This window comes from Oncorhynchus gorbuscha, linkage group LG09 (genome assembly GCF_021184085.1).
Source record: "Oncorhynchus gorbuscha isolate QuinsamMale2020 ecotype Even-year linkage group LG09, OgorEven_v1.0, whole genome shotgun sequence".
Classification (NCBI taxonomy): domain Eukaryota; kingdom Metazoa; phylum Chordata; class Actinopteri; order Salmoniformes; family Salmonidae; genus Oncorhynchus; species Oncorhynchus gorbuscha.
The window spans coordinates 11,952,580-11,970,032 of NC_060181.1; the positions used below are offsets into that span (position 1 = coordinate 11,952,580).

General features: G+C 44.4%; 1 protein-coding gene across 4 annotated transcripts in view; it reads right to left on the reverse strand.

The window, feature by feature from the left end:
* LOC124043173 (sorting nexin-13-like) overlaps positions 1-17,453 on the reverse strand; it is a 75,319-nt gene that overhangs the window by 47,557 nt on the left and 10,309 nt on the right. For all 4 annotated transcript variants that reach the window (XM_046361445.1, XM_046361446.1, XM_046361444.1 and 1 more), the window contains exons 2-5: positions 9,017-9,129; positions 7,402-7,504; positions 6,847-6,936; positions 877-998 (exon numbers count right to left, since the gene is read on the reverse strand). In XM_046361445.1, coding sequence (XP_046217401.1) covers positions 877-998; positions 6,847-6,936; positions 7,402-7,504; positions 9,017-9,129 — 428 coding nt within the window. The remainder of the gene's footprint in view (positions 1-876; positions 999-6,846; positions 6,937-7,401; positions 7,505-9,016; positions 9,130-17,453) is intronic.

Genomic DNA, 17,453 nt, shown 5'->3' on the forward strand with positions numbered 1-17,453 from the left:
AGACTAGTTATAATGCAGTAGAGCGGTAATAGACTACATAAAGCCCTAATAGCCTAGTTAAAGAAATAGACTAGTTATAATGGTAATAGACTAGTTATAATGGTAATAGACTAGTTATAATGCAGTAGAGTGGTAATAGACTACATAAAGCCGTAATAGCCTAGTTAAACTAGTTATAATGGTAATAGACTAGTTATAATGGTAATAGACTAGTTATAATGGTAATAGACTAGTTATAATGCAGTAGAGTGGTAATAGACTACATAAAGACGTAATAGCCTAGTTAAACTAGTTAGAATAGTAATAGACTAGTTATAATGGTAATAGACTAGTTATAATGGTAATAGACTACATAAAGCCCTAATAGCCTAGTTAAAGAAATAGACTAGTTATAATGGTAATAGACTAGTTATAATTGTAATAGACTAGTTATAATGGTAATAGACTAGTTATAATGCAGTAGAGTGGTAATAGACTACATAAAGCCGAATTAGCCTAGTTAAACTAGTTAGAATAGTAATAGACTAGTTATAATGGTAATAGACTAGTTATAATGGTAATAGACTAGTTATAATGCAGTAGAGTGGTAATAGACTACATAAAGCCGTAATAGCCTAGTTAAAGAAATAGACTAGTTATAATGGTAATAGACTAGTTATAATGGTAATAGACTAGTTATAATGCAGTAGAGTGGTAATAGACTACATAAAGCCGTAATAGCCTAGTTAAACTAGTTAGAATAGTAATAGACTAGTTATAATGCAGTAATAGACTAGTTATAATGGTAATAGACTAGTTATAATGCAGTAATAGAGTAGGTATAATGCAGTAATAGAGTAGGTATAAAGCAGTAATGTAGTTGTAATAGAATATTACCGTGTGGAGAACTGTACCAGAGCATTCTGGACCGTCTGGCTGATTTCCAGCAGAAAAGAATCATCCTCACTCAGAGTGTAATACCAGTACTGGATATAATCTCTCAAAGCAAACTGGATGACCTGGAGAGAGAGGGGGAGGGAGAGAGAGAGAGAGGGAGAGAGAGAGGGGGAGAGAGAGAGGGGGAGAGAGAGGGGGTGAGAGAGAGGGGGGGAGAGAGAGGGGGAGAGAGGGGGGGAGAGAGGGAGGGAGAGAGAGAGAGGGAGGGAGAGAGAGTGTGAGAGAGAAAGAGTGAGAAACAGGCCAGTCCTTATTGTTGCTGAGAACTCCATGTTCATTGTACTAGAGCTGAGCGATACGAGGAAATAATTCCATCTACAGTGAGCACCATAATTCATTGGACAGTGACCATTTTTTTGTTATTTTGGTTCTGTACTCTAGCACTTTGAGTTTGGAAGGATACAATGACAATTAGGCTGAAGTGCAGACTGTCAGCTTTCATTTGAGGGTATTTTCATACATATCGGATGAACCGTTTAGAAGTTACAGAAGCTCATAACTTCATTGCCATTGTATCCTTCCAAACTCAAAGTGCTAGAGTGCAGAACCAAAATAACAAAAATATGGTCACTGTCCAATAAATCATGGTGCTCACTGTAGATGCTGTTTTACGGACTCCTGATAAATTCAACTATTTTGTGTGTTTCTTTGATGCTCATCTTATAAAAGGAAAACTCCAAACAAACACTATCTTTTGGTATTTGTTTCATTAGTCCATTGTTGATATAGTCCCAAAATGTTTTGCATGTCAGCAATCAAGTTTCAAATATATTTAGCCTTCAAAATACAGAAATACAGCCGGTATGATTAATTTTGCATTATATGATGCCAACTCAAACCATACCGGCTCTATTCTGAAAGTTATAAATCTTTAAAATGTCTCCGCCATCACTTCCTATGACCGAAAAAGGCTTCTGGACATCAGAACAGTGATCACGAACCTCGAAGATGTCTACTTCAACGAGTGGGCAGCCCTGGACATTCTGCTTACTCCAGACCATGCCCTAATCCCCAGGACTCAAAGACTCCCAAGACTATCCTATCAACGGGACCTGAAGAACTGTAATATTCTGTGATTCTCGTAGTCTTGGCTGAACAAGAACATGGGATAATATATACCCGTTTCTTCGTGCATGGTCTCAACCAGACAGCAGCCTCAGGTAAGACTAGTGGGGAGGGGTGTTTCTTCATGCATGGTCTCAACCAGACAGCAGCCTCGGGTAAAACTAAGTGGGGAGGGGTGTTTCTTCATGCATGGTCTCAACCAGACAGCAGCCTCGGGTAAAACTAAGGGGTGGGGGTCTCAGGGGCCTGTTTGTTTCTTCATGCATGGTCTCAACCAGACAGCAGCCTCGGGTAAGACTAAGTGGGGAGGGGTGTTTCTTCATGCATGGTCTCAACCAGACAGCAGCCTCGGGTAAGACTAAGTGGGGAGGGGTGTTTCTTCATGCATGGTCTCAACTAGACAGCAGCCTCGGGTAAGACTAAGTGGGGAGGGGTGTTTCTTCGTTAAGAGCAGCTGGTGCACAACCTCTAATGTTAAGGAAGTCTCAAGTTTTTGCTTGCCATAATACCTGATAAGCTGCAGACCATACGATTTACCAAGAGAGTTTACAGCTATATATATATATTTGTACCGGTCCATTTATTATCACAAGCAGATGCAGGCACTAAACGAGCTGTATAGACGGGTTGGTTGTTTATCAACACATCCGACACATGCGCAACTATGGGGCAAAACAGTCAGGTTGGTAGACTTGACAACATGTAAGCTATATTTTGTCTCCATTGTTTATTGAAAACATGAATAAATGTGCTGAATTAGCACTTTTTGTCTCTGAAATAGACCGTTACAGCAACATTTTGCCATGTTAGCATTGACATGAAATCAGTAGTAAAACTAGACATTGTATCTAGAACAAGATGAAACTAGTTGAAATGAGTCACGATTCCCCACATGTCCTGTTTCTTGTCATTCTTGCTAGCAATCTGGCAATCCAGAATCACAACAACACGCTGACTTCTGCCCCATGGAAGTGGGCACATCATTTGTGACATTGTCAGCTAACCCATCTATGAGGCCTTAAAGGGGAAGGGAAACACTAGGTTTTAGAAAGCAGGCTAAATGGAACTGTATTTCTAACCTATCTATAATAAAACTGTATATCTAACCCACACACTTCTCGTGGCCGGTGATTTTAAGGCAGGGAAACTGAAATCCGTTTTACCAGCTTGTCACCAAGTATAGGCCATAAAACTCTAGATCACCTTTACTCCACACACAGAAACCCATACAAGGCTCTCCCTCGCATTCCCTTTGGCAAATCTGACCATAACTCTATCCTCCTGATTACGGCTTAAAAATCAAAAACAGGAAGTACCAATGATGCGCTCAATACGGAAGTGGTCCGATGAAGCGGTTGCTAAGCTACAGGATTGTTTCACTAGCACAGACTGGAATATGTTCCGGGATTCATCTGATAACATTGAGGAGTTCACCACATCAGTCACCGGCTTAATTAATATGTGCATCCACGACGTCGTTCCCACAGTGACCGTACGTACATATCCCAACCAGAGGTCATGGATTAAAGGCAACATCCGCACTGAGCTCTACGCTGAGGCAGAGTTGCCCAACCCTCTGGCTGGAGAACTACCATCCTGTGGGTTTTCAGTCAAACCCTAATTTAACACACCTGATTTTACTAATTAGCTACTCAACAAGACCTTAACTAGCTGAATCAGATATGCTAAATTAGGGTTGGACTGAAAACCTACAGGACAGTAGATCTCCAGGAAGAGGGTTGGGCAGCCCTGGGATAGAGCTACCACTTTCAAGGAGTGGGATACTAATCTGGATGCGTATAAGAAATCCCACTATGACCTCCGACGAACCATCAAACAGGCAAAGCATCAATACAGGACTAAGACTGAATCCTACTACGCTGGCTCTGACAATTGTCGGACGTGGCAGGGTTTGCGAACTATCAGGGATTACAAAGAGAAACCGAGCTGGAAGCTGCCCAGTGACACGAGCCTACAAAATGAGCCTAATGCCTTCTATGCTCACTTCAAGGCAAGCAAAAATGAACCATGCATGAGAGCACCAGCTGTTCTGGAAAACTGTGTGATCGCACTCTCTGTAGCCGATGCGAGTAAAACATTTAAACAGCTTAACAGACGCGAAGACAGATGGATTACCAGGACATGTACTCAGGACATGCACTAATCAGCTGGTAAGTGTATTCACTGACATTTTCAACCTCTCCCTGAACCCGTCTGTAATAACTAAGTTTCAAGTAGACCACCACAGACCCTGTGCCCAATAACGCCAAGGTAACCTGTCTAAATGACTATCGCCCCGTAGCACTCACATCTGTAGCCAGCAAGTGCTTTGAAAGGCTGGTCATGGCTCATAACACCATCTCAGACACCCTGGACCCACTCATATTTGCATACAGCCCCAACAGATCCACAGATAACACAATCTTTATTGTAGTCCACACTGCTCTCTCCCACCTGGATAAGAGGAACACCTATGTGAAAATGCTGTTCATTGACTACAGCTCAGTGTTCAACACCATAGTGCCTTCCATCACTAAGCTCCGGTCCCTGGGACTAAACACCTCCCTCTGCAACTGGATCCTGGACTTCCTGACAGGACTCGCCCAGGTGGTGAGGGTAGGCAACAACACAGCCACATTGACCCTCAACACAGGGGCACCTCAGGGGTGTGTGCTTAGTCCCCTCCTGTATTCCTTGTTCACCCAGGACCGCGTGGCCACGCACGACTCCCAACACCATCATTAAGTTTGCTGACGAAACGACGGTGGTATGCCTGATCACCATCGATGATGAGAAAGCCTATAGCAGGGATCATCAACTTATCAGCCGCAGACAGTTTTATTTTCTGGGCCGGAACATACTTATAATTTGTAAACTGCAAATTGACCGCAAGAAGCCCAAACAGATGACTAAAACAATCATTTCACACCTTGCTTACATTTGTATACAATCACATCTCTATTATGCATAGGAATACTTGGGAACAGATTTACAAAAAGTGTGGTGCCAAGACAACAACCTTTCCCTCAACGTCAGCAAGACAAAGAAGCTGATCGTGGACTACAGGAAACGGAGGGCCAAGCACACCTCCACCCACATCGATGGGACTGTGGTGGAGCAGGTTGAGAACTTCACGTTCCTTTGTATGTTACTATTGAATTAGCATGGTCCACACACACACACACACACACACACCAACACAATCGTGAAGAGGGCAAAACAACACCACTGAAGAGATTTGGAATGAGACCTCAAATCCTCAAAAAGTTCTACAGCTGCACCATTGAGAGCATCTTGACAGGCTGCATCGTCGCTTGGTATGGCAACTGCTTGGTATCTGACCACAAGGTGCTAGAGAACAGCCTAGTGTGTACGGCCCAGTACATCACTGGGGCCGAGCTCCCTGCCATCCAGGACCTCTATAGCAGGCAGTGTGGACTCCAGCCACCCCAAGTCATAGACTGTTCTCTCTGCTACCGCACGGCAAGAGGTACCGCTGCACCAAGTCTGGAACCAACAGGACCCTGAACAGATTCTACCCTCAAGCCATAACAATATTAAATAGTTAACCAAATAGTTAGCCGGACTATCTGCATTGACCCCCTTTGCACTTGATTTAATTTTTGCATTGAAAAAGGTCATTTTCAGAAACAGTCCTATGCTTGTGCTTGTCAGAATGCATCTCTCCCTCCCCTATGTCACAGTGGGGAGAAGGAGTGAGAGTCAGCAGCCGATAATGAAACAGGGACAGGCCAGTTACTTTAATAGCCGGTATCAGCGTAACGCATAGGCTACTAACGATGACCAAATCATGTTTTTAGAACAATCAATCTACAAGAACGGAAATGACAGACGTAAGCACAAAGTCAACCCTCTATCCAACTTGGTCATAGTCGGATAGAGAAGAAGAAGAAGCTAGTAAGCACAAAGTCGACCCTCTATCCAACTTGGTCATAGTCGGATAGAGAAGAAGAAGAAGCTAGTAAGCACAAAGTCGACCCTCTATCCAACTTGGTCATAGTCGGATAGAGAAGAAGAAGAAGAAGCTAGTAAGCACAAAGTCAACCCTCTATCCAACTTGGTCATAGTCGGATAGAGAAGAAGAAGAAGCTAGTAAGCACAAAGTCAACCCTCTATCCAACTTGGTCATAGTCGGATAGAGAAGAAGAAGAAGCTAGTAAGCACAAAGTCAACCCTCTATCCAACTTGGTCATAGTCAGATAGAGAAGAAGAAGAAGCTAGTAAGCAGAAAGTCAACCCTCTATCCAACTTGGTCATAGTCAGATAGAGAAGAAGAAGAAGCTAGTAAGCAGAAAGTCAACCCTCTATCCAACTTGGTCAGTCGGATAGAGAAGAAGAAGAAGCTAGTAAGCACAAAGTCAATCCTCTATCCAACTTGGTCATAGTCAGATAGAGAAGAAGAAGAAGCTAGTAAGCACAAAGTCAACCCTCTATCCAACTTGGTCATAGTCGGATAGAGAAGAAGAAGAAGCTAGTAAGCACAAAGTCAACCCTCTATCCAACTTGGTCATAGTCGGATAGAGAAGAAGAAGAAGCTAGTAAGCACAAAGTCAACCCTCTATCCAACTTGGTCATAGTCGGATAGAGAAGAAGAAGAAGCTAGTAAGCACAAAGTCAACCCTCTATCCAACTTGGTCATAGTCGGATAGAGAAGAAGAAGCTAGTAAGCGCAAAGTCAACCCTCTATCCAACTTGGTCATAGTCGGATAGAGAAGAAGAAGCAGCTAGTAAGCAGAAAGTAACTCATCTGGCCTTGTCATCACTGTGCTCCCTCACTGTTTGGTTTCACACACCCATTCTTCATCCTTCTGTTGAGTCACTAACCTGTTGAAGAGGCTCGTCTATGTAGTTGGAGCCAGTCAGTCTCCTGTCTATCTGTATAGGCTTCGGCTCCAGTCTCATCTCATCCAATGTCTGGGTGAGGGGAGAGAGGGAGAAGGGATAGTTATGTGTGTGTGTATGCGCGTGTGGATCCTACCTTCAGTATACCCGTGTGTGTGTGGATCCTACCTTCAGTATACCCGTGTGTGTGTGTGTGTGGATCCTACCTTCAGTATACCTGTGTGTGTGTGTGTGTGTGTGTGTGTTCAGTATACCTGTGTGTGTGTGTGTGTGTGTGTGTGTGTGTGTGTGTGTGTGTGTGTGTGTGTGTGTGTGTGTGTGTGTGTGTGTGTGTGTGTGTGTGTGTGTGTGTGTGTGTGTGTGTGTGTGTGTGTGTGTGTGTGTGTGTGTGTGTGTGTGTGTGTGTGTGTGTGTGTGTGTGTGTGTGTGTGTGTGTGTGTGTGTGTGTGTGTGTGTGTGTGTGTGTGTGTGTGTGTGTGTGTGTGTGTGTGTGTGTGTGTGTGTGTGTGTGTGTGTGTGTGTGTGTGTGTGTCCTACCTTCAGTATACCCGTGTGCATGGCCGGAAGATAGGAGTGTTCACACCTCTCTAGATGTCTCTCTGAGTTGGTTTTCCCAAACAACAGAGTGACCGCAAAACCACTGGTGAGGAGAGAAGGGGGGAAAGGTGACGGGGAGAGGAGAGGAGAGAGGAGAGGAGAGAGGAGGAGAGAGGAGGAGAGGAGAGAGAGAGAGGAGAGAGGAGAGGAGAGGAGAGGAGAGGAGAGAGGAGAGGAGAGGAGGAGAGAGGGAGAGAGGAGAGAGGAGAGGAGAGGAGAGAGGAGAGAGAGGAGAGGAGAGAGGAGAGAGAGAGAGGAGGAGAGAGGAGAGAGAGAGAGAGGAGAGGAGAGAGAGAGAGAGAGGAGAGAGAGGAGAGGTGAGGAGAGAGGTGAGGAGAGAGGTGAGGAGAGAGGTGAGGGAGAGGTGAGGAGAGAGGACAGGAGAGAGGTGAGGAGAGAGGTGAGGAGAGAGGTGAGGAGAGAGGTGAGGAGAGGGTGAGGGAGAGGTGAGGAGAGAGGTGAGGAGGAGGTGAGGAGAGAGGTGAGGAGAGAGGTGAGGAGAGAGGTGAGGAGAGAGGTGAGGAGAAGAGAGGAGAGAGAGGAGAAGAGAGGAGAAGAGAGGAGAAGAGAGGAGGTGAGGAGAAGAGAGAAGGTGAAGAGAGAGGGAGGGTGAGGGCGAGGACAGGGGCGGAGAGAGGGAGGGTGAGGGCGAAGGAAGGGTGAGGGCGAAGACAGGGGCGAAGAGAGGGAGGGTGAGGGCGAAGGGAGGGTGAGGGCGAGGACAGGGGCGAAGAGAGGGAGGGAGGGTGAGGGCGAAGAGAGGGAGGGAGGGTGAGGGCGAAGAGAGGGAGGGAGGGTGAGGGCGAAGAGAGGGAGGGAGATTGAGGGCAAAGAGAGGGAGGGAGGGTGAGGGCAAAGAGAGGGAGGGAGGGTGAGGGCAAAGAGAGGGAGGGAGGGTGAGGGCGAAGAGAGGGAGGGAGGGTGAGGGCGAAGAGAGGGAGGGAGGGTGAGGGCGAAGAGAGGGAGGGAGGGTGAGGGCGAAGAGAGGGAGGGAGGGTGAGGGCGAAGAGAGGGAGGGAGGGTGAGGGCGAAGAGAGGGAGGGTAAGAGGGAGGGTGAGGGCGAGGACAGGGAGGGTAAGAGGGAGGGTGAGGGCGAGGGCGAGGACAGGGGCGAAGAGAGGGAGGGTGAGGGCGAGGACAGGGGCGAAGAGAGGGAGGGTGAGGGCGAAGAGATGGAGGGTGAGGGCGAAGACAGGGGCGAAGAGAGGGAGGGTGAGGGCAAAGAGAGGGAGGGTGAGGGCAAAGAGAGGGAGGGTGAGGGCGAAAAGAGGGAGGGTGAGGGCGAAGAGAGGGGCGAAAAGAGGGAGGGTGAGGGTGAAGAGAGGGGCGAAGAGAGAGAGGGTGAGGGTGAAGAGAGGGAGGGTGAGGGCGAAGAGAGGGAGGGTGAGGGCGAAGAGAGGGAGGGTGAGGGCGAAGAGAGGGAGGGTGAGGGCGAAGAGAGGGAGGAAAGGAGAGAACAAGTAAACCAGATTTTTAGACAACAAAGACATCCCATTTCATATGAACACATCTATAAATGACTTCATAACTGAAAAACTCGTTGTACACACTCACCCTCCTACGAAGCAGAAAATATAGAAGGCCAGGTAGAAGACAGCGAAGGGTCCAAAAGTGATAAGGAACAGCACCACTCCTAGACCCCCCCATCCCCACACAGACAGACTGGCCTACAGAGAGACACAAAGACACTAATTCACTTTTGTTTATTAGCTATTTCACTTGCTTTGGCAATGTAAACATGTTTCCCATGACAATGCAGCCCTTTGAAATGAGAGCGTGCGTGAGAGAGAGAGAGAGAGAGAGAGAGAGATCGAGAGAGTGAGAGATCAAGAGAGTGAGTGAGCACAGGAGAGCGGGGAGTGGGTTCACGTATAGTAACAAATCAGCAACAATATCACATTTTAGCTACATAACACTAAAGAAAGCCAGATGGAATGTGATAGAGAGAGAAATAGGGGGGAGAGAGATAGAGAGTTCCTCATCTACAGGTTTCCTGGTATTGTCAGAGCAGGAAACAAAGAAATTCTAACTGCTGACCTCACCGCTAATGGCGTTAGCTCTCTCACTGCATCCTAACCCAGTCTCATACAGTTTACAGGCTCACGCTAACAAGCTAACTGCTAATGCTATGTCTAGCTTTGCAACCTGTGACCCAGTCTCAAGCTAACAAACTGCTAATGCTATCCTAGCGTTCTCCCTGCATTCCGACCTCGTCTCACACAGCCTACAGTACAGGCGAACACTAGCAAGCTAATGCTAGCAGACCGTCTACGTAACCCAGTCTCCAGCCAATACTGGCACATATCATACATGCTAACAACCTACAATGAGTTAATTCATTACCTAGGGTGATTAGCCTACATCTGACAGATTCTTCAGGCTACTTGAAAGACAGCCAGGCTAACAGCCTACAGTGAGTTAATTCATTACCTCAGGTGATTAGCCTACATCTGAGAGATTCTTCAGGCTACGTGAAAGACAGCCAGGCTAACAGCTAAAGCTGGTCCCAAATCTATTCTGCATGAGGATTGTCTTCCAGAGGCTCTAAATTAGTTTAGTTTACATTAATTGTTTAGTTGACATTATTCTGATAGTTTTCTGTGAGAGGTAAACGTTCCAGGAGTGCTAGATGAGGTGATACGGGGGCAGCAGGTAGCATAGTGGTTAGAGCGTTGGACTAGTAACTGAAAGGTTGCTAGATCTAATCCCAGCACGGACAAGGTAAAAAAATATGTTGTTCTGCCCCTGAGCAAGGCAGTTAACCCACTGTTCCTAGGCTGTCATTGAAAATAAGAATTTGTTCTTAACTGACTTGCCTAGTTAAATATATATATATATATTTTTTAATACGGGTGAGACAGGTGTGTGTGTGTTTTGTTTTTTTTCACCTTAATTTTACCAGGTAGGCCAGTTGAGAACAAGTTCTCATTTACAACTGCGACCTGGCCAAGATAAAGCAAAACAGTGTGACAAAAACAGAGTTACACATGGGATAAATAAATGTACAGTCAATAACACAGTAGATAAGTCTAAATATACTGTGTGCAAATGTAGTGAGATTAAGGAGGTAATTCAATAAATAGACCATAGTGGCAAAATAATTACAATTTAGCATTAAACAATTAAAACACTTAATTAAACACTGGAGTGATAGATGTGCAGATGATGCGCAAGTGGAGACACTGGGGTGCAAAAGAGCAAAGAAAAAGACAATATGCGGATGAGGTAGTTAGGTGGGCTATTTACAGATGGGCTATGTACAGGTACAGTGATCGGTTAGCTGCTCTGACAGTTGATGCTTACAGTTAGTGAGGGAGATATAAGTCTCCAGCTTCAGTGGTTTTTGCAATTGGTTCCAGTTATTGGCAGCAGAGAACTGGAAGGAAAGGCAGCCAAAGTAGGTGTTGGCTTTGGGGATGACCAGTGAAATATACCTGCTGGAGTGCGTGCTACGTGTGGGTTTTGCTACGGAGACCAGTGAGCTGAGATAAGGCGGGGCTTTACCTATCAAAGACTTATAGATGACCTGAAGCCAGTGGGTTTGGCGACGAATATGTAGCGAGGACCAGCCAACGAGAGCATACAGGTCACAGTGGTGGGTGGTATATGAGGCTTTGGTGATGGCAACGGATGGCACTGTGATAGACTACATCCAGTTTGCTGAGTAGAGTGTCAGGGGCTATTTTGTAAATGACATCTCCAAAGTCAAGAATCGGTAGGATAGTCAGTTTTGCAAGGGTATGCTTGGCAGCATGAGTGAAGGGTTAGGGTTAGTTGCTTTGTTGTGAAATAGGAAGATTATAGTATTCATTTTGAATTGGAGATGCTTAATGTGAGTCTGGAAGAAAAGTTTACAGTCTAAACCATCAAGAGCGATATCATTGATGTATACAGAGAAAAGAGTCGGCCCGAGAATTGAACCCTGTGGCACCCCCATAGAGACTGCCAGAGGTCCGGACAACAGGCCCTTCGATTTGACACACTGAACTCTGAGAAGTAGTTGGTGAACCAGGCGAGGCAGTCATTTGAAGGCAAGGGTGTTGAGTCTGCCAATAAGAATGCAGTGATTGACGTAGTCGAAGGCCCTTGGCCAGGTCGATGAAGATGGCTGCACAGTACTGTCTTTTATCGATGGCGGTTATGATTTAGTTTAGAACCTTGAGCGTGGCTGATTTCCTTAACACGGTAATGTGGGGAAAAGTGGCTAGATGGAACCAAAGCAAATAAAGTAAAAGTCCTCTCTCATACCTTACCTGTCTACCCACCACCTAACCTTAATGCCACATGGCGCGCTAACCAAAATACAGGGGGTGGTCCGCCCAGTTCTTACCTAGTGTGCATAGACAGAGTACATACTACAGGTATATATGTGGCCGCAGGCCTCTTCCTAAGCACTCCCAAGGTGCCTTCCCCTTCCCCCCTGGGAACAAACACAGAATAATTACTAACTTAAAGTGAACAGTTTCAATAATCAAAAACACTGTGTAGCGGTTACAAAATACTTCCAACAAAACTGTCTCTGAGTAACAACCAACACAGGACATCCAGGAAGCTCCCTCTCCTGACAAAGGAACACCGGATTTTCAAGCTGCAGACGGAGTCGGTAATTGGCGACAGCTGTATCCCCTAATGAGGGGGCGGAATCAGAGCTCCAATCTGCAACGGAGCCGATTAATCAGCTGCTTGGGGGAATCCAGGAAGCAATTTCCTGAAATACACACATACTTTTTACATTGAAGGCAAACCGCAAATTCCACTATTTTGCCTAATCCTTATCGTGGCTAGCTTCATAACACATAACCCGGTCCAGTCGAGCCTCACTAGCCAGATGAAGCTAGCTGGCTGCTTATAGCATTAGCTTAGGGCAACAAGGTTAAGTAGCTGGCTTGCTATTTATTTTCATGAGCTAAAGTTCAATTTCAATAGGCGAACAACAAGTGCAAGCCTTTTTGTGAACTAAACGCGCAAAAAAAGAGGTATTTGGACAAATTATGGACTTTATCTAACAAAACAAACATCTATTGAGGAACTAGGATTCCTGGGAGTGCATTGCGATGAAGATCATCAAAGGTAAGTGAATATTTATAATGCTATTTCTGACTTGTGTTGACTCCACAACATGGCGGGTATCTGTATGGCTTGGTTTGGTGCCTGAGCGCTGTACTCAAATTATTGCATGGTGTGCTTTTTCCGTAAATCTTTTTTGAAATATGACACAGCGGTTGCATTAAGGAGAAGTATATTTTTAATTCCATGCATAACACTTGTATTTTCATCAACATTTATGATGAGTATCTCTGTAAATTGATTTGGCTCTCTGCAAAATCACCGGATGTTTTGGAGGCAAAACATTACTGAACATAACGCACCAATGTAAACAGATTTTTGGATATAAATATGAACTTTATCGAACAAAACATACATGTGTTGTGTAACATGAAGTCCTATGAGTGTCATCTGATGAAAATAATCAAAGATTAGTGATTTATTTCATCGCTATTTCTGATTTTTGTGACTCCTATCTTTGGCTGGAAAAATGGCTGTGCTTTGATATCGGTTAACATTGGCGTTAAACTAGACGGTCGGGCCGATACCAATGTTGGCATTTTTAGCTAATGTCAGCCGATTCCAATATGTTCACCGATATATCGTGCATCCCTAACTAGAACCACAGAGTTTCTAAACACGGAGGTTCAACATTGCAAGACTTACAGGAACGCTGCAGACCAGACTGAGGTTTGGGGCTTGAGAAGTCATTGAGAGAAGTTAATAATGATTTCATAGTTGTTAATTTTGTCCTAATGTCAAGGCACAGCCTAGATTCCTGCCGATGTCAATCCTACTGACTCTGTTACATTGTCATCAGAAATAATGTTGTACATGCGCAGTCCAGCTCATGACGACCGTTAGACCCAATGACGTGTATCTACGCATTAAATTAATATTGAGTATTTAAATGTTTTGAAACATGTATATTTGGAAATAAATAGCACTCCTTCTGTGCAATGCCAGTAATACCGTATAACCTGGTATGGTACAGCAACAGTATGGAAAATCAGAATAACAGCCAAATCTACCCTAGAGATCATGACTCAGCGTGTTGGAACCATAGTAACAGTGTTCTAGAATGTGTTGAAACATGGCCACTCCTCTGTCACAGTAACAATAGGACCTAGTCTAAATCCTATAGACCAGTAAGTCTGAGGAGTCATAGCCACCCACTACTACTACTACTGCCTGCTACTGAGAATGAACAAGAAGCCAGAACAGTGACAGACTACAAGCTACTCCAATGTACTGTATTAAATATGACTACACCACACAATACACAAGCATGTACACACACACACACACACACACACACACACACACACACACACACACAAGTATCTGTCGTCTGTTAAAAAAAACTGGTCATGTGATGGATGTATGGAATGTTTAGAGGATTCCAGAACATGGCGTCCCCGTTCCCGTCACACACACACAGTGGATGGGTCCTGACCTTTCCAGGGGTCAGGGTAATGGTGTTGACTAATACAGCAGTATTCTAGCTATAAGCACCACAGCTAGCAGCAGAATACTCTGAATCCTTCCAGCTTACACAGTTTTAACATCAACACCATCTGTTTCTATCAACCACACTGGACCGGGCCGGGCTATCCCCAACACAACGTTATATTACACACACGGGCAGCATTTCCCCTCACTCACAGAATCATACAGCCTTGTCAGTGTCTTCCTGCTCACACATTCACCTGAGCGTAAACAACACAATGGCCAAATAACAACAGAGCAGTCTGACTTCTACAGGTCGTTGACCTTAGTGCTACAGCCTTACTGCATTACATTATTACACACAGGGGAATGTAAAAACACTAGCCTGCATCTGACACACGCCAGCTAAGGGACTGGGCCGTCACTAATGGTAGGCTACATCTCAAAATGCTTATCCTAAACTAGTTCTGGTAGCATACTAGTAGGCTGTCATGTGAGACGACCTAAAAACATGTCACTCTCCCCGACTGAGGAATGAAAAAGCCCGGTCACTAGTCAGAGCTTCCAACTGCTAACACCACCAGCCGGACCGACACACATTTTTGATTGTAAGGCTCACGTGGTATTTATTTATCATCAAGACAGTCAGGGTCTTTATACTACTAACAGCAGGGATAAAGGAGGCCTCTACATATTCACGAGGTGCCTGGCTGCTAGTAGATGTCCTTGACACACACACACACACACACGCGTAATGGTGTTAGCGGGCCCATATCAGCAGGCCAGTGCAAGGTTATCACAGTGTTGCCGTCACAGTGGAGCCTCCAGGGAACAGTCACGGTCTGAACACAGGGACAGACAGATAGTCGTGATATTATTGGTGGCTAGCCTTCCATATTCTGATCGAGGTTAACCTTATCAGCATTAAGGGCAGACAGGTAAGGAGGGGCTAGTGTGAGAGAATACAAATTAAAACAGCAGCTCAGCACGGTGAGTCAGTCATCAGCCACGACAAAATCAAAAAACAACAGAACTGTGCGTAACAATCATGTTCATGTCTTCCGTGACAATGTAGGGTAGCAAGAAGGTTCAGGGAAACTATTCCAATAGAAATGGGTCTGAGAAGGTTGAAGAAAATTCCTCTCTGCCCACAACGCAGTCAACAACGCAGTCAACTGTAAAGAGTCTCACCTATAGCTATCTGTGGTCCTGCATGGCTGTCTCGTCTCTCATACTGACACTGTATAGTGTCCATCCTTCAGCTAGAGAATGACAGGGCTTACTAAACCACTACAGGGTTAACTTCTAATATTTACAGGCTGAGGTAGCTGATCGACTCCTCCACTGTCTTAACACAGAGGGGATTGGTCAGTCAGTGTACAGTCCTAAATGTGTAACAGAAACAGCCCTGAGCCAAAAAGACTGAGTAGAACCTACAGTGTCAGTATGAGAGACGAGACAGCAAGGCATGACCACAGATAGCTATAGGTGAGACTCTTTACAGTTGACTGAGTCTATTGTGGGCAGAGAGGGATTTTATTCAACCTTCAACTGTTCAACAGGCTGGTGGAGACCAGAGAGGATGATACAGTTGTCTGACGTCAGAGGACGAGAGCCAACGGTTCTAAATTAGAGGTCGACCGATTATGGTTTTTCAACGCCGATACTGATTATTGGAGGACCCCCCCCAAAAAAAAACAATACCGATTAAATCGGCCGATTTTTATTTACTTTAATTTGTAATAATGACAATTACAACAATACTGAATGAACACTTATTTTAACTTAATATAATACATCAATAAAATCAATTTAGCCTCAAATAAATAATGAAACATGTTCAATTTGGTTTAAATAATGCAAAAACAAAGTGTTGGAGAAGAAAGTAAAAGTGCAATATGTGCTATGTAAGAAAGCTAACGTTTAAGATCCTTGCTCAGAACATGAGAACATATGAAAGCTGGTGGTTTTAACATGAGCCTTCAATATTCCCAGGTAAGAAGCTTTAGGTTGTAGTTATTATAGCAATTATAGGACTATTTCTCTCTATACCATTTGTATTTCATTAACCTTTGGCGATTGGATGTTCTTATAGGCACTTTAGTATTGCCAGTGTAAAAGTATAGCTTCCATCCCTCTCCTCGCTCCTCCCTGGGCTCGAACCAGGAACACAACGACAACAGCCACCCTCGAAGCAGCGTTACCCATGCAGAGCAAGGGGAACAACCACTCCAAGTCTCAGAGCAAGTGACTTTGAAACGCTATTAGCACGCACCCCGCTAACTAGCTAGCCATTTCACATCGGTTACACCAGCCTCATCTTGGGAGTTGATAGGCTTGAAGTCATAAACAGCGCAATGCTTGACGCACAACGAAGAGCGGCTGGCAAAACGCACGAAAGTGCTGTTTGAATTAATGCTTACGAGCCTACTGCTGCCTACCACAGCTCAGTCAGACTTCTCTATCAAATCATAAACTTAGTTATAACACAATAACACACAGAAATACGAGCCTTAGGTCATTAATATGGTCGAATCCGGAAACTATCATCTCGAAAACACAAAGTTTATTCTTTCAGTGAAATACGGAAATTCCATATTTTATCTAAGGGATGGCATCCATTAGTCTAAATATACCTGTTACATTATTGCACAACCTTCAATGTTATGTCATAATTACGTAAAATTCTGGCAAATTAGGTGGCCCAAACTGTTGCATATAAACTGACTGCGTGCAATGAACGCAAGAGATGTGGCACAATTTCACCTGGTTAATATTGCCTGCTAACCTGGATTTTCTTTTAGCAAAATATGCAGGTTTAAAAATATATACTTCTGTGTATTGATTTTAAGAAAAGCATTGATGTTCATGGTTAGGTACACATTGGAGCAACAATACGACCCGCATTGATTATATGCAACGCAGGACACGCTAGATAAACTAGTAATATCTTAACTGATTTGCCTAGTTAAATAAAGATTAAATAAAAGGTGTACATTTTTTTTTTTTAAATCAGCCAAATCTGTGTCCAAAAATACCAATTTCCAATTGTTATGAAAACTTCAAAATCGGCCCTAATTAATATCGGCCATTCCGATTAATCGGTCGACCTCTATTCCGAACGCAAGAGAAGGGTTCGAAATGAGAGTGAAGGGTTACAAAACAAGAGCAACAGAGTTTCAAAGCTAGAATCCTTAGTCGCAACTGGGGTTGCAAAGGGTCGAAAACTTTCCCCGAAATTTTCCATGGGAAGTTAAGCCCAGGAATTTTGGGAATTTTGCTTAAAAATGTATCCAAAAAAAGTTAGCTTATAACAGTGAACCTTTTTTTGTGGGATACAAATAAGGCAATTCTAGGTCTTGTGGTATATTTTAGTTAGACTTATCCCCAAATAAATTGGATTTTGCAACCCTCTGCATGCACAGTGCATTCTTCCATCACATGTGCAGCTGATTCTCAAGATCTTGCACACTAATGAGATACTATTGAGCCCACA